We start from the raw sequence: 22,456 nt of genomic DNA, 5'->3' as shown, positions 1-22,456 counted from the left end.
CTGTCCTGGAACTCACTCTGTAGACCAGGCTGGCCTCAAACTCAGAAATCTGCCTGCCTCTGCCTCCCGAGTGCTGGGATTAAAGGCGTGCACCACCACTGCCCATCGTATAGAACTTTTTTTAAAGAAAAGAATAAAGAAGGGGAAGGAAGAAGAGGAGGAGGAAGAAGAGGAGGAGGAAGAGGAAGAACAGGAGGAGGAAGAAGAGGAGGAGGAGGAGGAGAAATAATAATGCTATTGAGAAGATTCTCCAAGGACAACCTTAAATCCTTAAATTCCCCCTGCTGCCTCTGTAGTGCTGGCGTGACTACCATGCTCCAGTACTGGAGGCCAGGCCCAGGGCTTTGTACATGCTAGGCAGGCACTCTACACTCTACTAGATCATTGTAGTTTGGTCATATTTGTCTCTCCTCCTCTCTTCTACCCGTCTTCCCTCTTCACTGTCATACTTTTTTTTTTTTTGAGACAGGTTTCACACTTTAGCCTAGGCTAGACTGGAACTCACTTGTAGCCCAGGCTGGCCTTGAGCTTTTAGCAATCCTCCACTCTAGCCTCCTAAGTTCTTGGATTATATGTATGAATCTACATACTTAACTTTTTCTTCTACTTTTTTTTTTTTTTTTTGGTTTCTCGAGACAGGGTTTCTCTGTGTAACCCTGGCTGTCCTGGAACTCACTTTGTAGACCAGGTTTCTTCTACTTTGAAAGGCACAGTTACTAAATAAGCAACTTAGATTACTGAGAATGTAGTGTCCATATTGGGGCTGGAACACTAAGTACTTAAATCAAAACGGCTGGCAATAACTGGCGCAGAGTATAACCACAGAGCAGACAATTTCAAGCACTGTAAAACTAGGATGATGTTCTTTAGTCAAAAATTAAAAGTTAGTACTGCTCTTAGTTAAGAAAAGTTATGTGTGGGGCTGGAGAGATGGCTCAGTGGTTAAGAGCACTGACTGCTCTACCAGAAGTCCTGAGTTCAATTCCCAGCAACCACATGGTGGCTCACAACCACCTGTAACCTAATCCAAAGCCCTCTTCTGGTGTGTCTGAAGATAGCAACAGTGTACTCACATAGATAAAATAAATAAATCTTTTTTTTTTTAAAGTTATGTGTATAATATTGATGTCATTAATAATCTGAAATAGATATCAATGCCCCCCCCAAAAAAGAATCCCTGCTTAAATGCAGAGAGCTTAAGGAAGGATTTAAATACCTTAAGCAGTAATGTCAATAATTACCACTTAGATGATTATATTTTACATGTAATACAAATATTAGTGGCTTATACTAATACTAAACAGTGTACATAAAATTTTTTAGAACATCTCAAGTATGCCTGAATTTAAAAGTATCGTCAATAGCAACAGAATTTATGCATATAACTTGTTTTAGTAATATAGTTTAAAATGATGAATCCAGCCATAGAGATTAGTATCTTTGATCTGTTTCAGTCATGGGCATCTACTTCATTAGCTCTTCTGAAGCGTTTCTACGCTATCCCATGTGTACCCATGACCTCTGCCTGCTGGGGAAGCATGTGTGACCAGTGGAGAAAAGGCTCATCCTACAAAGTTCTAAACATGTAGTGCACACATGCACTGTGTGATTGTTCCTAAATGCTTACTGCACACATATGTAGAGGGCACTGGGGCCTTGTACTCACAGAGTAGCACTAAGAGACCCAGGAAAGTTAACACACAGGATGTCTCCTCAGCGGAGGAGAGAAAATCAAATCCCTGAGTTCCACCCAGAAAGCTGAGAGTGGAGGTTGCTAATGACCTGGTGACCTTTTTGCTATCTGAAGGGACAGACCTCATCCAAAATCTTCCCTCCCTAGACCATTACCTGTCCTTAGGGCAGATGTCACATGTACTTTATGGCCTGCTGACCTCTATGCTATCTGTTGGAGACCACAGTAGATTCTAGGCCTTTCCACTGTAGAACCCACCCTCATGGTCACATGTACTTTGTAAAAGAGCTGCTATGTAATCACACCCTACACTTTATGGTGCATCTGGAATTGGAATTATGGCAATTATTGTTGACTGAGATCCTTTTCCAAACTTTACTGTGTTTAAATATGCCTACAATAATCTGCCTGGTATTAGACTCCCCAGAGTCTGATCAGGTTGATGAAGTCAATGTGCATTGGGTTCTCATTCTCATCTCTTCCAGGGGTTGGCTCCCCTGCCTGGATAACCTGCAGGAACCCCCTCACACATACACTATGTAAGGTCTTAAAGGCATCCAGGAAAGAAATACAAAATTAACTAGCAAATATATCCCTACAAGGGTAAGTGTGATACCATAATGTGTCTCAGCTTTCATCCCAGTTTTTGGCTTGTAACGCTTCCCCAAGGTATAGGCTATAATTCCTCTCTCCCAGATAGCTCACAGGAATTCTATTATCCCCATACCCTTCTGTCTTAGAACTGGTCATTGTGAACAGAAGTTTCCCAAAAGGAGACAGCACCTTCTGGGAAGCTGATTAACTGGTCAGAGCTTCTGACTGCAGAGAGGCTGACATGGTACCGTTCATTTACTGACACTCCTCTCCTAACTCTGTGTGCAAGATGACGTCTGTGTGACCAGTAGGTAAAACTTAGCAGGCCCTGAGCTTCTACCAACCCCAAGGCTAAGGACAGCACAGACGGCACCCGAGGGCTGTGACAGATTCCCTGCTGGTTCCCACAAACAAATTTAAAAAGTATCTTGTATATGATCATCTTTGTTCAATTACTATGAAACTTCATCAAACTGTTGCCACACTGTGACAAGGAATTTGGTGTAAGCTGAATCTGTCTCTGGACCATAATCACTTATGGTCTCTAAAAACCTACCTTTTATCCCACTTGAGGAGACTTATTTTTTTATACACTATCATCATAAATTATCTAACTAACCTTTTCTAATTGGTGGCAGATCATAAAACTCCTCATCCTGGAAGATCCTTCCCCATACCCTGAAAGGAACAATGTTACAAAGAGAGGCCAAGGACACTGCTGGGCCTGTCCAGCTTTTGGCATTATATCACACTCTGCCTGTCTCATCGTGTCTCAGCACAGTTGCTGGCTAGGACTTGGCCTTAGTCAGAATCAACTACCATCACTCTCTTACTGCTCATAGTTTTCTCTAAATTTTCACCTCCTTTTCCTTTTTGGAGGGAAAACTGTGTTCTTTTAACGGTAGAAAAATGGTCATTTGGTATAGCTTATTGGCTGAATGCCTGCTTAGCACACATGAGGTCTTGGGTATGAGTCCCACTAATCACCCCTTATCTCACTCCACTCGTGTGTGTGTGTGTGTGTGTGTGTGTGTGTGTGTGTGTGTGTGACCTGAGTAATGAGTTAACCTGATGCACCATGTCAAAAATTCAAAAAAATTATGGTCAGCCTAGAGCAAATTAGTCCTACAGCAACTCTTGGGGCCACAGACAAAGCAAGCTTTAGTTTAGATAATGCCTGTTTCTGGGCAGGCTCAGTAAGAAAAGTCACTTGCTGCTAAGCCTGGTAGCCTGAGTCCAGTCTTGGGATCCACATGGTACAGAGAACCTCAGGATTGTGACCTGTGGTCTCCACATGTATACTGTGGCACATGAGTCCATACACCTACTTCATGCGCCAGCAGACACATATACACAATAGTGATAGGTAAAATTTAAAAATACAGCAAAAACTTCATGAGACAGTTACCATGTTGGAGCATGAAATTTGGAGAAACCTGAATCCATACTCCTAAATCATGGCCACTCACATACAGTTACAATAAACAACCTTTTATCCTCTGTGAGGTGAGAGCTGTTTCTTGTATTGACACCAGCCTCTAAGAGGGCCTTAATTGAGTGATCCCTGCCTCTTTGTATTCACAAACTCCTGTAGTCCCTGAGCACTTCCTACTTGGGCTGGCCTATGTGTTGGCAGGTCACTTTTGAGAAGGACTGACTTCTGTCTTGGATGAGACAGGGTTTCTCTGTGTAGCCCTGGCTGTCCTGGAACTCCTCTGTAGATCAGGTGGGTCTCAAACTCAAAGATCTGCCTGCCTCTGCCTCTCAAGTGCTGGAATGTTCTATTACTTTTGGACCTCTTTTTTGTTTGTTTGTTTGTTTTTTGTTTTTGAGACAGTAGACCAGGCTGGCCTGGAACTCAGAAATCCGCCTGCCTCTGCCTCCCGAATGCTGGGATTAAAGGCGTGTGCCACCACGACCGCCCAGCTAATTCATGCTATTCTTAGAAACTTAATAGTCACTGAACTGAACTCCCTTTCAAGGGAGGGAGAGACAAACAGTAACAATGTTACTAAAGTTGTTAAGTCCTGAGCCTAGACTCTGGCAGTTCTAGCAGGCCAGGCAGGGTCACGACCCTCAACAGACCAACTGAAGAGACCTGGTGGTATAATTTGTGCTTAAAGAGAAGTGTCAGGCTTGGGCTTTAAGGGGGATGGTACAGTGTCCTTTGAGATAAGAGAGTTATTAAGTGTGATAATGAAATGTTACATCTAGCTCATGCTTGGCCCACAAGGCTTTGTAGTAGCCTCCCACTTTCAGTACTGACCAGCATCCTCCTGAGACGCGGTCTCTCAGTCCTGAGCTAACAGAGTGCTATGGTCTCTCACCTGGGAAGGTGAGCTGACAGCTGAGGGTGTTATCCTGCTGACAGCTGAGGGTGTTATCCTGCTTACTACCCATTTCCTTGCCTCTTGCCTGGAATTAGAGAACAGCTAGCTGCAGGTGTCTGTGACCCTCAGGGGCTCTGAGCAGAGTCCAAGCTCTAGCTAGGGAGGTCCCTTCCTCGAGGTCTCAGAGGAGAGGGGAGGCTTCCCATTATGTGGTTGGTGACCAGTCACAGAAAGGACCCAGCTGTCTCTGACTCCATGGAGAGCCTGATTCTAGGCATGTACGAGGCCCTAAGTTCAACCTCTGGTACTACAAACACTAAGCCAGAAGAACTCGTGCCTGAATGTCAGAAATAAATGGCAACTGTCTCGTGCAAGCAGGAACAAGCCTCCCTCCTACCTAGAGACCCCTGTGTGGGCACAGAAACCACGAAGCCCAAGCTTGGTCCATTCTGCAGTACACGGTCTGAGCAGATGAATGACACTTCTTCTATCACCGTGAACGAGAAGAGGCTCTGCTTAGTAAAGCTCTGCTCTACCCAGTCCCCTTGCTCACTCCCTAGCTGAGGTTACTCTGGTCATTACTTCACTTTACCTGTCACCATGTTGTTCACTGGGTAATTATGGAGAGGGAAGCACATCTGCTTTTCTATAACCGGAGTCCTTGTGAGATGATTCTCTGCACTATAAAAAGGAAGCATTCAGAAAGTCACATTGATATTTGATTTTTAAATTTATATTGCAAATGAGAACTAATGCCAGATGGTGTATACAATAATTTAATACTTCTTTAATCAGGTCTTATTCTTACATCGTAAAAGAAATGTTAATTGTGAGCTTTCTTTTGTGAAACTAAGAAAGTCTAGGGCACATACAGCTATTACTGGTTTTCTTTTTCTTTTTAAGATGTATTTGTTTATTATATGTGAGTACACTGTTGCTGTCTTCAGACTCACCAGAAGAGGGCATCAGATCTCATTACAGGTGGTTGTGAGCCACCATGTGGTTGCTGGGGTTTGAACTCAGGACCTTCAGAAGAGCAGTCAGTGCTCTTAACCGCTGAGCCATCTTTCTAGCCCCTATTTCTGGTTTTCTTAGCTATTTCACAAATTAAACAATTATTGAATATACAGAGGCCTGGGTCACCTCAAAAATTCCCAAAGCACAATAATAATCTATAATAGGGCTAGGAATATGTTTGAGTGGTAGGGCTTTTGCCTAGCATCCATGACTCTGAGTTTAATCCCAACATTGTAAAAAATGTAAAATAATTTATTATATGCATACATAACGAATACATATATGTATACACACATACCATCTTACATATGCCAAAGAAAAGCACAGTCGACTCTATAAATGGTCACAGGACTTACGCTCTTCAATGCTCAAATTATTGAGACTATTAACTAGCACAATACTCCATACGTCAGCATAACAAAAAAAAAAAAAAAAAAAAAACAAGGTGGGGGATACTATGAAGTACAATGAAATTTTGAAGTAACTCCTGACTTAAAGAAATAAGGTTTGCCTTAGATCATGGGCCTGCCTGCATATTTAAGACCAAATAGCAGCTTAGAAGAAATCAGACCCCACCCCCACCCCCATCTGTCCTCTGAGGTAAAGAACTGACAAGCTCTGCACCAGGACACAAGCCAGACTGCTCCCCTTTACCATAACAAGTAAAACTGAAACTGGCTCCAAGCTATGGCTCCCCACACCTTCAAGCAAAGGATTTCTGATTCTTTCTCTCCTTCATTCTTCTCTGTCACAGTTGTCGCCAACACAAAGCTCCTCCCAGGTTTAAAGGAAATCATCTTGTCCTTTAAGGTCCTGCTATGTTGTCTCTGATAACTGCCTCTGGTGTGATGCTCTGTCCCTCATACTGGCTCTCCTACCTCAAGTCCCCTCATGCTGCCTCTGGTGGGATGCTGTCCCTCATAATGCTTTCCCACTCAAGCTGACCATGCCCCATCATGGTTGTAAGACTCTCCTTCCTAAGAAAGCTCACTGATGCAGGGCGATTTCCAGTTTACTCCTTTTCTGAATTTATAGCTTTGGTTTCTAACAGTCAGTCCTAACACTGAGGTACAACATTAAATAAGGTTTTCAATCTTATGGGAAATTATTGATAGAATATTAAATGCAAAGCTGAAAGACTTCAAGATGACCTCAGCTCTACAAACTGGGTGTCTTATTGTAAGACAGGAGAGACACACAACAATATGAACTACCCAGTACCCTCCAGAGCGCGTGTCTCTAGCTGCATACGTATCAGAAGATGGCCTAGTCGGCCATCAGTGGAAAGAGAGGCCCATTGGTCATGCAAACTTATCTGCCTCAGTACAGGGGAACGCCAGGGCCAAGAAGTGGGAGTGGGTGGGGGAGCAGGTGGGGGCCTTTTGGGATAGCATTGGAAATGTAAGTGAAATAAATACCTAATTAAAAAAAAATAGATAGAGGAAAGAGTCTGAAAAAAAAAAAAAGACAGGAGAGACACAGGCTAATGAGTAGAATTGTTTCTAATTTAAATTTCCTTTATTCTCTTTTATATTTCTTATTTTTTGTGAATTAAATGGATTTTACATTTTTAAAAAAATTTTTGGCATTTTTTAAATAGGGTCTCATAAAACCTAGGTTGGCCTCAAACTAGCTTTATAACTGAGGATGACCTTGGCCTTTTAATCCTGCCTTCACCGCCAGGCTGCTATGAGCACAGGCATGCACTGTATGCCTGGTTTATGTAGTGCTAGGGATAAGACCCAAAGCCCACACACACTCGATAGTCACTCTAATAACTGAGCTACATCCTCAGCCTGTTACACTTATATTAAGACAATTTAAAAACATAAAATTTTAAAGTATATGTGACTTTAAAATTTGAGGACCTTCTGGGAAGAGGAAAATAGCACAGTGGTTGAGAGTTTGGACTTTAGATCTAGACATGGTTTCAAATTCAGCTGTTCTTTCTGAATAAAACTGAATGAATTATTTAGCTCTTGAGATTTATATTCTCAATTGTAAAATGAATGGGGCTCATTGCATATACAAGCTGTGAGAATCAAATGAAATATTGTGAACCAGCAGGCACAGTGGCACATGTCTTTAATCCCAGCACTTGGGAGACAGAGGCAGGTGGACCTCTGTGAGTTTGAGGCCAACCTGGTCTCTAAAGGAAGTCCAGGACAGTCAGGGCTCTGTTACATAGAAAAACCCTGTCTCAAAAAAACAAAAGAAAACAGGAAAAGAAATATTGTGAACTGCTTGTCTCACAAATGCCTTGTGCTTTGCAAATGTTCAATAATAACGTACCATTGAGTATGTGTTTGCTGTCAGTAAGTAGTGCTTCATGCAGATATTTCAGGATGTATTCTATTTATGTTCATATTGCACCATCTGGTGGTTCCATAAATAAAAGGCTCTACAGAAGTAGTGGAGGTCTGCAGCAGAACAGGGTAGGGCTGCGGAACACATGAACTCACAGTGGCTATCACCACATGCATAGGACTATCACAAAATCAAGCCAGCCAAAATCCAAGGTGAGCAGGGAGGGCTCATGAAGGTCCAGCCCTAGCTGAGAAGCTGTTGTCATGGATACCTGCATAAGAGGGAAGATTTGCTCAGGGATGCAGCCCCTGAAATGCTGCCAGTGCTCCGGTAGATGGTCCTATACGCATGTGCACTAAAAAGACACAGCAGGATTTTAAAAGGAGGGAGAAGCAGCAGATGCAGTGGTGCACACCTGTAATCCCAGTGTGAGCAGGCAGAGGCAGGGGGAGTCTCTGTCAGTCTGAAGCCATCCTGGTTTACACAATAAGTTCCAGGACAGCCAAGACTTTACAGAGAGAGAATACATGAAATTGGGAGAGGGATTAAGGGGAGGGAAGTCAGGTAGATATGATTTTAAAAATACTTAATATGCACTATGAATTTCTTAATTTAAAAAAAAAGAAAATTGAAAAGTAAAAAGCAGAATCTTAGGGTATATTTACATAATTAAACTTTGGGTTTTGTTTGTTTGTTTGTTTAAAAAAAAACTCTCTCTAGTTGCATATGTAGCAGAGGATGGCCTAGTCGGCCATCAATGGGAGGAGAGGCCCTTGGTCTTGCGAAGATCATATGCCCCAGTACAGTGGAATGCCAGGGCCAGAAAGCAGGAGTGGGTGGGTTGGGGAGCAGAGTAGGGGGAGGGGAACTTTCGAAGAGGAAACTAGGAAAAGGGATAGCATTTGAAATGTAAATGAAGAAAATATCTAGTAAAAAAAAAAAAAAAACAAAAAAACAAAAACGCTCAACAGCATCTTCCGCTGTAGCCTAAGCAGCCTAGGCTGGCTCGGTGCTCATTTAAACCCCTCCAATGCCAAGATTTCAGCTAAAATCTAAATCTTACCATGCTTGGCATGTTGTCATGTATGATGTGTGTTTGCGTTTTACTCTGTGGGCACACATGTGTGAGCATGCGTGTGGAGGCCAGAAGCTGTACGACATTCCGTGACTCATCAATATTTCATCATCACCTTCCTTTTAATGATTATTTTTATTTTATGTACATGAGTACTTTGCCTGTATGTACATATGCACACCACATGTGTGTCTGGAACTCTCGGAGGTCAGAAGAGGGTGCCGGATCCCCTGAAACTGGAATAACTGATGATTGAGCCACCATGTGGGTGCGGGAACCAAACCCAGGGCCTCTGTAAGAGCAACAAGCTCTCCTAACCAGCGAGCCATTCACTCAAGACTCACGTCTTCTCTTTTTTGTAAAAGTTTGTATGACTTTGAACAAATCAATCTTTTTAATCTTAGATCTCTTTGTCTCTACATAAGAACAGTGATGATGGTAATGTTAATCTCAGAGGAACTGTGAAAGTAAGATAAACAAACAATCAAACTCAAAGTTTCTATATTCACTTTGAACAGCCATGACACACAGTAACCAATACCTTTTGGACAGTTCTTGTTTGTGTTCTGGTGTTGGTCTAATGTTCTCCTTATCACTTGATGCCATTCTGTCATGCTGTAAATTGCAAAAGAAATCACAGCTTAAAATGTAGCAACTAACCGGGCAGTGGTGGCGCACACCTTTAATCCCAGCACTCAGGAGGCAGAGGCAGGCAGATTTCTGAGTTCGAGGCTAGCCTGGTCTACAGAGTGAGTTCCAGGACAGCCAGGGCTATACAGAGAAACCCTGTCTCAAAAAACCAAAAAAAAAAAGAAGAAGAAAAGACATTAGATTAGGTTGAGGCTAAGAAAATTTGGTTCCATGGTACTAATATCTAGTTACATGAACTGTTTTTTTTTTTTAATCTTATGTTCGTGTCAGCATTTTTATTTACAAAATTAAATGACCTTTAGGCTCCTTTAAGTACAACAGTACTGGTATACTGAATAATTTGACAAATAATAAAAAAAATCCATCATCACTTATGTAAAAACACTGACAGATAAGAGAATAGATATTTTCATAACTTATCATCTTCATGCCAAAGATCCTGAAGAGACTATTCTTTTAAATAATGACACTCTGGGAAATAAAAACAGATTAGTGGGCCAGTGAGATAGCTCAGCAATTAAGAGTGCTTGCTGCCAATCCTGATAAGCTGAGTTTGAGGTCAAGAACCCACAGGGTGAAGGGAGAGGACCAACTTCCCCAAGTTGTCTTCTGATTTCCACATGTGTACTGTGGCCTGTGCAAACATACGCACATGCAAATAAGTTTTGTTTTGGTTTTGGTTTTTCGAGACAGGGTTTCTCTGTATAGCCCTGGCTGTCCTAGAACTCACTCTGTAGACCAGGCTAGCCTCGAACTCAGAGATCTGCCTGCCTCTGCCTCCTGAGTGCTGGGATTAAAGGTGTGCGCCACCACACCTGGCAAGTTTTTAATTAATGAAAGTAAGATGAAATATATAAATTAATTGCCTGGCTGTGGGAATATAGATTTCTCTCTATTGTTTCAGTCTAGAAAAATTAATGTACTGAGAAGTTTAAAAATAAAATAGTACAAAAATACTATATACATTACACTCAGCATTTGCTACCTTGAATGTGTTCTTTACAGTTTTGTGAGACCATTGAAAAATATAACACTTCTATTCCTTAAGGTCTTGTATGAATTTTCTCAAATATATATTCTTTTATCTTTATAATACTATTAGCATACTTAAGAAAATGTAACAAATCATTATTATCTAGTATCAATTTCCCCAGTTATGTAGATCAGGGTGGACTTGAACTTTCAGTCCACCCTGCTTGTCTCTGCCTCTCAGGTGCTGGAATTAAAGGCCTTTGCTACCATGCCTGGCAAAATACTTCATATATATTCAAGGCTGTCCTTGAACTCACAGAGATCGGCCTGCTTTTGCCTCCCAAGTGCTAGACAGTGCATGTGCCACCATGCCTGGACTGATCAAGGTTTATATGTCACATTTTGGTTGCTGTGTCTCCATTTAGAACCATCCTCTTGCCCTTGTGGTAAGTCACTTCCTGGATTCACGCGATTAAGTCAAGATTGGATCTTGGTTAAGCATTTAAATAAGAATGTAACATGGGTAATATTGGGTACTTATTATCTCACAACAGACAAAGCATACTGTGTGGTCATTCCAGTATCAGCGATAGGCTTTCTTGGACATCTAATCCTCCTGCCCCTACCTCCCAAAGGCTAGGATTGCAAGCATATGCTGCCATGTCTGGTTTCTGTGCTGTGTGGAGGATGGAGTCCAGGGCTTCTTGCAAGCGAAACACACATCCTACCACCAGAGCTACACCACCAACACCTGAGCACTCAAGTCTCTTGGTGAATAGTTTCATTTATACAAAATGCTTCAATGTATTATGTAAAAATAATGTCAAACCAGGTAATCGTCAAGAAAAGTATTCCCTTTAGACTCCTTAATCTAGACTGTTGATGCGTATGTCATAGATTATACTGCCTTCAAAAAATTTGAAACGGTATATCCCAGTCAAGTACCTTAATTTCCTCTTACCTTTTCTATCTGAAATTTTTCATCTTGTTCCCAAATAAAACTACCAATTTTTCTTCGTATTTCTGTAGTGAGAAAAACAAGCCCAATACTTTTAAAAAAGTAATTTCTGTATTTTTGTATAAAGTCTGAAACTTGTAGGTCATGTTTATTCTACTTGAATCAAAATAACCTCTTAAGATACACATTTAAAAGGGAAACCAGGAAAGGGAATAACATCTGAAACGTAAATAAAGAAAATACCTAATTAAAAAAAAAAAGGTTTTAAGAGATTTAAAAAACAAAACAAAACAACAAAAAGATACTTGTTTAAAACCCAAATTCCTACTGAATCGGAGTATTGAAAAGCCTAAAAATTAAAATTTCCAATTCTTTCTCCAAATGATTTCAGTACATTATGCGAATCATTACTGTATATTTTTTCTTGGTGTGTGATTTCTCTGTGTGTAACACTCAAATATTAAATAGGAGTGATAATTTAAAATAAGGTTAATAAATAAGATAGTCATTCTATAATACAAGCTCCTTGACGTTAAGTTTTTGAAGTGAATTTAAGGCCAGCCGGAGATACCTAAGAAAAACTTGTATCAAAAGGAAAAAAAAAAAAAAAAAGCTTAGGGACATGATGGTGTATATTTATAATCGTGACACTCGGGAGGCTGAGACAAGAGAACAGCTATGAATTTGAGGCTAGCCTGGGCTACAAAATTAGTAGCAGGTCAACCAGAATGACATAACAAGACCCTCTCTCAAGAATGAAAAAGAAGGGCTGGAGAGATGGTTAAAGGCTAGGCTCACAACCAAAAATATATATATATAAAAAAAAAAAAAAAGAATGAAAAAGAGAGAGGTTTAGGGTTATTTTTAACAAATCCATTTTACTATAAGTCATTAGTTTGTTTGCATAACCACTTAGACACTAAGTGTTATAACTAGGTTCTGCTGGAACACTAGTTACAAGAAACCAATCTTTGAGGTTTCTTTTGTTGTTGTTGTTGTTTTGTTTGTTTGTTTGTTTTGTTTTTTTGAGACAGGGTTTCTCTGTGTAGCCCTGGGAATTGAACCAGGGTCTTCTGGAAGTGCGTGTGGTGTTCTTAACCTCTGAGCCCTTTCTACACTCAGGTTTTGTTTTATTTTTTTAAGATTGTTTATTTATTTTATGTATGTGAGTACAATGTAGCTGTACAGATTGTGAGCCTTCATGTGGTTATTGGAAATTGAATTTTAGGACCTTGCTCGCTCCAGTCCACCCTGCTAACTTCGGTCAGTTCTGCTAGCTCAGGCCCAAAGATCTATTTATTATTATACATAAGTACACTGACTTCAGACACACCAGAAGAGGGCATCAGATCTCATTACAGGTGGTTGTGAGCTACCATGTGATTGCTGGGATTTGAACTCAGGACCTTCAGAAGAGCAGTCAGTGCGCTTACCTTCTGAGCCATCTTGCCAGCTCCCCTACACTCAGTTCTTCTTTTTTTTTTTTTAAAAGATTTATTTATTTATTATATGTAAGTACACTGTAGCTGTCTTCAGACACTTCAGAAGAGGGCGCCAGATCTCGTTACGGATGGTTGTGAGCCACCATGTGGTTGCTGGGATTTGAACTCTGGACTTCGGAAGAGCAGTCGGGTGCTCTTACCCACTGAGCCATCTCACCAGCCCCTACACTCAGTTCTTAATGAGGATTTTGTTTACCCAGTAATTCTATATTCATTTCTAAAACGACAAACCGAAACTGTTCATAGATTTCCAGTGAGGAAAATATAAAAAAACAAAACAGAACAAACCCAAAAGTTAAAATTATTTTCATAGACTAGCCCTTAGAAACCTCAAAGAGCTGGGTGTGGTGGCGCACACCTTTAATCCCAGCACTTGGGAGGCAGAGGCAGGCGGATTTCTGAGTTCGAGGCCAGCCTGGTTTACAGAGTGAGTTCCAGGACAGCCAGGGCTACACAAAGAAACCCTGTCTCAAAAAACCAAAACAAAAAAAGAGAATAAGTTTTATTTTAAAAATTGAGTAACTAACATGAGACGTACAAAAAGAGACACATAATGTCCTGTAGATAAGCTAGGCTGAGCGCTGGAGAGGCAGGATAAGAACACATTCCCAGCAGGGAAAGCTGAAAGGACCAGTCTCAAAGCAGTTCCTTACTTTTCTTTCTCTCTTCATAAAGTTGTTGAAATAATGTGAAAGTACTTACAAAAGTATAATGAAAAGCACAAATATATATATATATACTATATATATATACACACACACACATATAAGCTTACTATAAGAAGCATTTAAAGAGATATTAGAATGAAGAGATTCAACACTAACAAAGAACACATCTATTAAATCCTCACCATATGTCATATACCTTAATCTATGATCTCATTTTATCCTCAAAATCATTTAGAAGTCAATCGCATGTTAGATCACAAAATGCTGGGCGTGGTAGTACACATTTTGTTTGAGGCCAGCCTGGCTTATATCGTGAGATCCAGGCCCACCAGGGCTACATCGTAAGGCCATGCCTCGACACAAACAAACAAATAAGAAGTCCTAAGTGTTGGATCCTAGCTGGTGAGCACTTTCCTTGGAGGGTAATATCTGACTCTGCCTTATGCACCAGTGGATTTCCACACTGTGGCTGTGACCTTGCAAACAAAGAAAGCTAAATGAATGTGTGCATGGAGAAAGCCAGGATTTTCACTCAAGGTATCTGATTCTAAGTCCAGATTCAAATATCTCTGTGGGTGGAGTGGCTCACACCTACAGACCCAGCACTCAGAAGATTGGGATATGGAGTGAGACACTGTCAAAAATAAAAACAAATAAACAGACAGACAAAAAAAAAAAAAAACCCAAAAGCTAAAAATCAAGCCACAAAATGTCCAATTGAGAATAGAGATTGTTCAAATTAAATTTGGTTATCTTACTAGGGATTGGCTGGGTTTGGCAAACTGATGGCTTTATGGTCTTTGCTAACCTTTTTGCAGACATGCAGGAGGAAGAACAAAATGGCCTAAGGCCACTGAATTTTTCATTTCAGTATTAGCTACTGCAGCGAGATAGTAGGCATGAAAAACTGTAGCATTATCTTCTATGTACTCGAGGCTCTGATATATTCTAGAAGAAAGGAAGTCTATGGTTATGAAATAAACAAGAATGTATTCAAACTTTCAAAAGTAAATCAAATATTGGAAGTAGGAGACTGCAAGCATTAGAGCATACATTTATGATGTATTCTTCTTTCCTGCCAAGAATGAATCAATTTCAGGTATAAGACATTTCCCAGCTTGGGGACCTAAGTGTAGGCAAATCTTAGCTTTAGAGTTGGTAAATGATTGTATGAATTTATAAAAGACTTTAAACAGGGGCTGGAGAGATGGCTCAGTGGTTAAGAGCACTGGCTGCTCTTCCGGGAAATCTGTGTTCAATTCTGAACACCCACATGATAGTTCACAACTGTCTATAACTCCAGTTACAGGTAACCCAACACGTTCATACATACATGCAGACATGCAGGCAAAACGTCAATGCACAATAAGTAGATAAATAAGAGACCCTGCCTTAAGGAGAAGGAAGAGAAGGAGGAGGAAGAGGAGGAGGAGGAAGAGGAGGAAGAAGAGGAGGAGGAGGAAGAGGAGGAGGATCTTAAAACAGTAGCTAGCTGGCCATCAACAGTGTACTGAAAGCCAGCAGCCCAAATGAGTTTTACTCATAGTCTTCCAAGAGTCAGGAGTCTCTTTTACTCATCAAAAAAAAATTAATTCTGAGGTAAAGAATAGGCACACAGTCAGAGAAGCCTTCACATGCAGAAAACATTTTTTCTAGGCCTGTGAAAAAAGAGACAAAAGATATTAGAAAAAAAAAACATACATGAAGGAGCAATAATGACACTTAAGGTTGACTAAACAGACTATGAAAGACATGGAAATTTAAAGAGGCATTAGCTAAATCTAAATCTGAAGGGGTTGGGGTAGCAGGCCAGGGGCAGGCTCAATAAAGTTGACAGCAATCATGAAAGGAGATGGCAGAGCACAGATGGAGGCAGGGTCAAGTTCCTGTAACAGTCCTGGGGTGATTACAGGGCTAGTAAAACAGCAGCAATAAGGAAGAAGTACCATTAATGAAGCTGTTCCATGGTCTTAGGCACCCATTCACTCATGATAGAACTTGTTGGTTAAGATGCCAGAAAGCCCGACTTTTGACACATGCCGGAAATCAATCCCAGAACCTGGTATGCTAAGGTAATGGGGTGGGTAGGTTTTCAGCTTGCAAAGTGCAGGACCTACAGACCGAGTAAGAGGAGCCTACAAGTTTCCACGTGACAGCTAGACACTCAAAACTAGGATTCTGTTAGAGACCCAAGGGACAGGTAGAAGACCAGGGCGGAAGGAAGGAAAAGAGAATGCTATCCTCCATATCTAGGGCTGCAAACTTGCTGCTCCCCAGTGCTGATAACTGGACTGCTAGTTCGATTCTTGGGCACACGATGACAGAAAAGGCTGTAGGGTGGCCCTGGGGTACCTCAGCGTGTCAGGGTGCGAGGCATCACAGCTGAACAGGAAGTCGGCGGCCGGCACGTCGCTGACCATCCCGCCTTCGTCCTCTGTGGAGGCAAGAACACACGTCAGAACCGAGGAAGGCAGGCAGCCCCCTGACTGGGGGCTTCAACAGGAGGATGCTCTGGCTCCCACGTCCTGCCCCGCCCATCTTCCTACCCCAGATTTGCCTCAGGTCCTGACTGACACTGCCGCAGAACCAACCACGCTGCCCCTGGAACATGGCGCCACCTGACTCCTGGGGATCCTGGGCGGGGCTTAAGATGAGACCGCTGATTGGTGCAAAGCTAAGCTTGATGATTGGTTTTCAAGGGGAAAGGGCGGGAAAGGCCTCAGGAAGCAGGCAAAGAGACACTGAAAGAATAGCTGTGGAGGACAAAGGTAGCAGGACCTGGTGAGTTTTAAATCCTGGGTATTTATTTATTTGTTTGTTTGTTTATTTATTTATTTATTTATTTTGGTTTTTTAAGACAGGGTTTCTCTGTTATAGCCCTGGCTGTCCTGGAACTCACTCTGTAGACCAGGCTGGCCTCGAACTCAGAAATCCTCCTGCCTCTGCCTCCCGAGTGCTGGAATTAAAGGCGTGCGCCATCACGCCCGGCTAATATATTTATTTTTTAAAAAGTTTCATATAATATAGGATGTCTTGGACCTCCGTATTTGGTAGCATGCTGACTCAACTGCCTGAATTTCAGGGCAGGCCCCCTGAAGCAAGAAGAGGGCAATGAACTGGAGTTAGGCCATCGCGTGAGCTATCATGTGGGTGCTGGAAATCAAACCTGGGTCCTCGGACAGAGTAGTCAGCGCTCTTAAACCCTGAGCCTTCTTTCCAATCCTAAGAATTATTTTTAAATGTAGTGATAGTATCATTTTGCTTGTACTTATTTTGCTGTTTGTGTGTGTGTGTGGGGGGGGGGGGGGGTTCCAGGGATTGAACTCAGGTGGTCAGGATTGGTGAAAAGAGCTTTCTACCAGTTGAGCTATCTTACCACTCCCCTATATCATATCTTTTTGTTATTTTGAGGCAGTCTCTTGTCTGTCTGGCCTTGAACTTCAACTGAATATGGCTTTGAATCTCTTCTCCTGCCAATTCCATCAGACTCATGTGATCACAGGCCTATGTCACTATGTCCAGTTTACATACTGTTGAGGATAGAACCCAGTGAAAGGGCCTTGGAGTCAGCAGAGAACACACTCAGATGCCAGTTTGTGTACCAGAAGTGGAAGTTTCTGGCCCGGCCTGGCAAGAGCGTTCAAGCAAAGGGGAAAGAGCAGGGAGGGGGAAGTGCAACTGGGACTGCTGCAGCTGCCACTATTGCTCCCAGACCCTGCACTGAGCTGAGCTGGTGGAGAGCTGGTTATTGAGCAAGGTGCAGGGGAACTTCTAGCAACGAAATTAGCCCCAGGAAAGCTTCAGGAAAGCATTCTCTTCCCAGAAAGTATAACGGCTCCCATACAACAGATGCTCTCAAGTGATGGAGTAATTCTCTTTCGCGCTGTGATGGTTTGCATATGCTTGGCCCAGGGAGTGGCTATATATATATAGCCACTATATATAGTGGAGTAGGTGTGTCACTGTGGATTTGGGCTCTATCTAAGACCCTCATCCTAGCTGTCTGGAAGCCAGTATTCTGCTAGCAGCATTCAGATGAAGATGTAGAACCATGCCTGCCTGCATGCTGCCATGCTCCCACCTTGATGATAATGGACTAACCCTCTGAACCTGTAAGCCAGCCCCAATTAAATGTTAAATGTTGTCCTTTTTAAGACTTGCAATGGTCATGTGTCTGTTCACAGCAGTAAAACCACCCTAAGACATACACACAAATACACACACATACACACACACACCTCTTTATTCCTTCTGGATAGGATCTTATATACAGTTTTGGACTAAGTTGGGTTCTGACAGTAGGTGCCTCCTATTGGCTTGGTCTGAGATGTTAGGGATGCCTCATTTACATGTCGAGGGGTTAGGGGGAGCTGCCCCTACATGATGGTCACAACTCTCTCTATGGGGACTGTGGCAGTGTGACAGGGACCTGTGATGGGAGCAGGTGAAGCTCCTACCGTCCCTTTGGGTCCCAGGGCTTCCAGCCCAGTTCAATTTTACCAGGCTCCTCTCACAGTCCGCCACCCCACATCTAGACACCAAATTCTAAGCACAGATTTATTACCTCAGAAGGGACAAGTGGACTGTGTGGTGGTGGTGGTGGGTGCCTCTGGATTGGGCAAAGACAGCAGCAAGTGTCTTTGTAGGAGTCGTTTTTAAGAGAAAGGGGGAAGTCTGTGCTCAGATGAGCTGGTAAGTCCTGATTGGACGTTTTAGTGTAGTCAAAGTATGAGTTTTGGTACCTGGACCTTGGTGGCCAGCCTCAGGAATGGGTCCCACATAAGGAAATAGCCAAATAAGGAAACCTTGGTGGCTGGTGTTAGGAATGTGGACGTGCCTAAATAAGGGAATCCAACGGTTGTGCAAGGGAGAGGGAAGCCATGATCTGCCGGCGCCATGTTTGTCATGCTTGGGTCTGTTAGAGTTCCTCCCTCCCCCTGGGCTTTGTGTATGCTAGGCAAGCACTTGCTCCACCGGCTAAGTTACCGCCTCCAGCCTGTTTTCTTAAGTTCTTAAACTGAAACACTGGACAGACTGGGACTGTAACTCATTGGTAGAGTGCAGTGCAAGGCCTGGGCTCGTTTCCCAGTGAGTTCATGAGGAGGGAGGAGAAGGAGCTCTAGTCCTTTGTTTTTCTAATGCGCCAGGCTATGAAGTTCCTCTGAAACTGAGGGTGACACTCTTAAACTGAGGGTGACAGTTTTTTTTGAGCTGTTGTTTCTCATCGCTCAGTCTAACCTACTCTCAGATTTCAGTATAACATTTTGCATAGTGGGTTATTTGAATTGTTTTGTTTGTTTTTGAGAAGGTCTGCATAGGAGTCATAGGTTAGCCTCAGATTTGTGGTCCTATGCTTCAACCCCTAAATGTGAACATGACAGGCGCGATGGCCATGCACTGTTGTATTAAGTATTTAATCTCAACTGGGGGTTCCTACCCCACCTTTGATCATTCAGTTCCCAGATAAAAGACAGGAAACCTTTATATTTATAACAAACCTTAAAGGCAGTAGAGCTGGGCAGATATCTACTCTCTATGCTATATTATGTCTACTTCCCCATCAATAACCCTGAGTTATAACTTTCCATGTTCCATCTGGGCAGCTCTTGACTCCAATTAGCCAGCCTTCATTCCCATGTTTTCATGACTCACCTACCCCATGGCATCGTCTCCTCTCTCCACCCTTCTCTTCTCCCCTCATTGTGGTCTCTCCTTAGACCCCCCCAAGTCCAGGAACTGAAACCCTGTTTACCTATCTTCTTCACAGCTATAGGCATCTTTATTCACTAAGGCATATTTATTCAAGGAATAACTTGAGGGAGGGGCAAGATTACATAGCATCACTTGGGTCTGTGTGAGAATATCCTCGTCTCTGCAGGTAACTAGGGCCAGTATTTAGCATTATAACACACAGCAACAGACCAAACCTCAACAATATATACTGATATATTTTAAATTTTCCAAATATGTATGATTTTCTAATTCTAAATATAGTTATTTATGGCTCATCTGCATTAAAATGAAACACTGGTCTGTTTGATCACATCTTTTGAAGTGTGTTAGCATTTTCTTTATAATGTCAGTATTTGGCCAGTGAGGTTTTATCTTTAAAAAAGAATGCTCTGAAGCTCTCTGGTGTTCTAGAATACAAGATTCTGTATGTTTATTGGGTCAAATTACTCATACGGTCTGATTCTCTGTCAGTTAGTAGGAAACCCATGTAAAAATGTTGTGGATGTATCAATTAATTCTTATATGTCTTAAATTTTTGTATACTATAGTTAGACACATACAGATTCATACTTGTTATTTTTTATTTGTGTGAACCAGTGAGCACTTAAATATGAAAGACAAATAATCTCAAGACACAGAACACAAGAGGATGTTTTGGCCCCAGGCAAAGGATTTTTTTAATTGAGACATAGTGTTAAGTATGACAGGAAAAAAAAGCCATGTTTGACTCTATTAAACTTCTCCTCATCAAAGTCACTGTAATCAGAATAAGTATACACAAGTCACAAAGTGGGGAGGTATCTGCAGTGCAAATGATTATTTTGCAACAAAGGATTAATATCTGGAATATGTAAGTAGCCTTATGAGACATTAAGAGAGAAATGATCCAATCAGAAAATTTAGCAAATATCTGAATAGACTTTTCTGTAAAAGACCCACAAATGACCAACAAACACACGAAAAGATGACTAATCACATAGTAGTTAGGGAAATGCAAATTAAAACCATCAGATACCATTGTGTATTGATCATGAAAAGTGGACTGGCAAAGGCAGAGTTATAGAAATCCCTAGTGAGAATGTACATCTTGTACTATCACGTTGATCAACAATTCAGCCTTAACTAATGTGTCTAATGTCACCAAACATTTATCAGATACATACTTAGGGAAACTTTTACTCCCATGCACACACAGAATGCTTATGGCAACTTAATTGCTAATAGTAATGATAACAAAAAGAAAAAATAAAAATGATCACTGTACACTGGGTTGTACTTGCCATCTCATCTTTAAATTTTAAAATTACATTTATTTCTTTTTTTTTTTAAAGATTTATTTATTATTATATATAAGTACACTGTAGCTGTCTTTAGGTGCACCAGAAGAGGGCGTCAGATCGCATTACAGATGGTTGTGAGCCACCATGTGGTTGCTGGGATTTGAACTCAGGACCTCTGGAAGAGCAGTCGGTGCTCTTAACCACTGAGCCATCGCTCCAGCCCCCTACATTTATTTCTTAATTTGAGGAACGACATGGTTTGCATGGTTGTCAGAGGACAGCTTCAAGGAGTCAGTTCACCTCCCATGTGGGTCCTGGGGATCGAACTCAGGTCATCCGGTTTGGTAGTAACTGCCTTTCCCCTCTAGAAATCCCAAACTACTGCATTTTTACACTACACAATACAATTGTCCTCCTTATGCACAGGGGATGCATTTCAACATCCCAAGTGGATGCCAGAAGCTAATGATACTTGACCCTACATATACTATAGTGCCTTCACCACTGTACGTATATAGCTATAACAAAATTTAATTTTTAAATGAGGAAAGACACTGGCAATTAATAAAATAGAACAATTACAAGAATATATTGAATGCAAGTTAATGTATTTTCCCTTAGCCACATTGACACAATTAGTATATATATTGTGGGTATGCTTCTCTATCCCTAGTGGGAGAAGCAGGAAAGCATAAGGTTTTATCATACTACTGAGAAATGCAGATTCGTTTATTCCTGCAGTGCTGGGGGTTGAACCCAGAGCCTCATACATGATAAGCAAGCTCTCTGCCACTGAGTTGCACCCTCAGCACTCAGAACCACAGTGTTAGCTGAAAGAATCATCTCTGTCTGAAATTTCTCATATTTTCAGATTACAGTTGACTGTTGGAAAACTATGACCATGGATACAGAAAATAATACATCATTGAACACTGTAATTCTGAATTTTCAAAAAGCCCAGGAAGAAAAACACTACCATATCATTTATTTTCAAATTCAAAAGAAGTGGTCAAATGAAAAATTTATATTTAGGAATACATGAATTTTCAAAATAAAAAATGAAATATGCATGTATAGGAAAAGCAGCTATAGTTTCTATTTTCAAAAGTTTTTTTTACATAAAACATTATTATTTACTTATTCTTTATGGGTGTGTGTGTGTGCCTGGGTATGCACCACGCATGTTCAGGAACCGGAGGGAGGCAGAAGAAAGTATCAGATCCCCTGAAAGTGAAACTACAGATTGTTGTAAGAAGCTTCATGGGTTCTGAGAATCAAACCTGGGTCTTCTGCCAGAGCGGGAAATACTCTTAACTGCTGAGCCATCTCTCCAGCCCTGTCTCCTCATAGGGGAATAAAGACGACTGAAAAAGGCACAGGGGAGTCACCAGGGTTCATTATGTTTGTGTTCTAAAGCTGTTGTTCGTTAATTAGTATCTTTTATTATTATTCTCAGAAAAGCTGTACATATCTATCATCTGCCTTAATTATTATGTATTTTTAATGTTTTTTTTAATAATTAAGGAAAGTATGTTTGTTGATAGAGGACAGTACCAAACAAAGTTCCAGACTCAAAATGAGTCCTCATGACCTTCTGACTGAAGTGAAGTTCTTAGAAGTCACAGGAAGGGGCTGGACAGGTGACTCAGTGGTTCGGAGTGTTCACTGCTCTTTCA

The 22,456-nt window shown here is 41.5% G+C and overlaps 1 protein-coding gene across 1 annotated transcript in view; it reads right to left on the bottom strand.

The window, feature by feature from the left end:
• The window catches only part of Terb2 (telomere repeat binding bouquet formation protein 2), an 18,194-nt gene extending 1,806 nt beyond the window's left edge, over window positions 1-16,388 (bottom strand). Inside the window, exons 1-6 of the mRNA XM_021156823.1 lie at window positions 16,314-16,388; window positions 16,120-16,201; window positions 14,576-14,715; window positions 11,601-11,662; window positions 9,558-9,631; window positions 5,210-5,298 (exon numbers count right to left, since the gene is read on the bottom strand). Of these exons, the coding sequence (XP_021012482.1) occupies window positions 5,210-5,298; window positions 9,558-9,631; window positions 11,601-11,662; window positions 14,576-14,715; window positions 16,120-16,201; window positions 16,314-16,377 (511 nt within the window). The 5' untranslated portion in view covers window positions 16,378-16,388. The remainder of the gene's footprint in view (window positions 1-5,209; window positions 5,299-9,557; window positions 9,632-11,600; window positions 11,663-14,575; window positions 14,716-16,119; window positions 16,202-16,313) is intronic.
• Window positions 16,389-22,456: the final 6,068 nt, after the last annotated feature.

This window comes from Mus caroli, chromosome 2 (assembly GCF_900094665.2).
Source record: "Mus caroli chromosome 2, CAROLI_EIJ_v1.1, whole genome shotgun sequence".
In the NCBI taxonomy this organism is placed as follows: Eukaryota; Metazoa; Chordata; class Mammalia; order Rodentia; family Muridae; genus Mus; species Mus caroli.
Note: the sequence above shows the minus strand (reverse complement) of the source record. Positions and strands in the feature narration are given on the sequence as shown.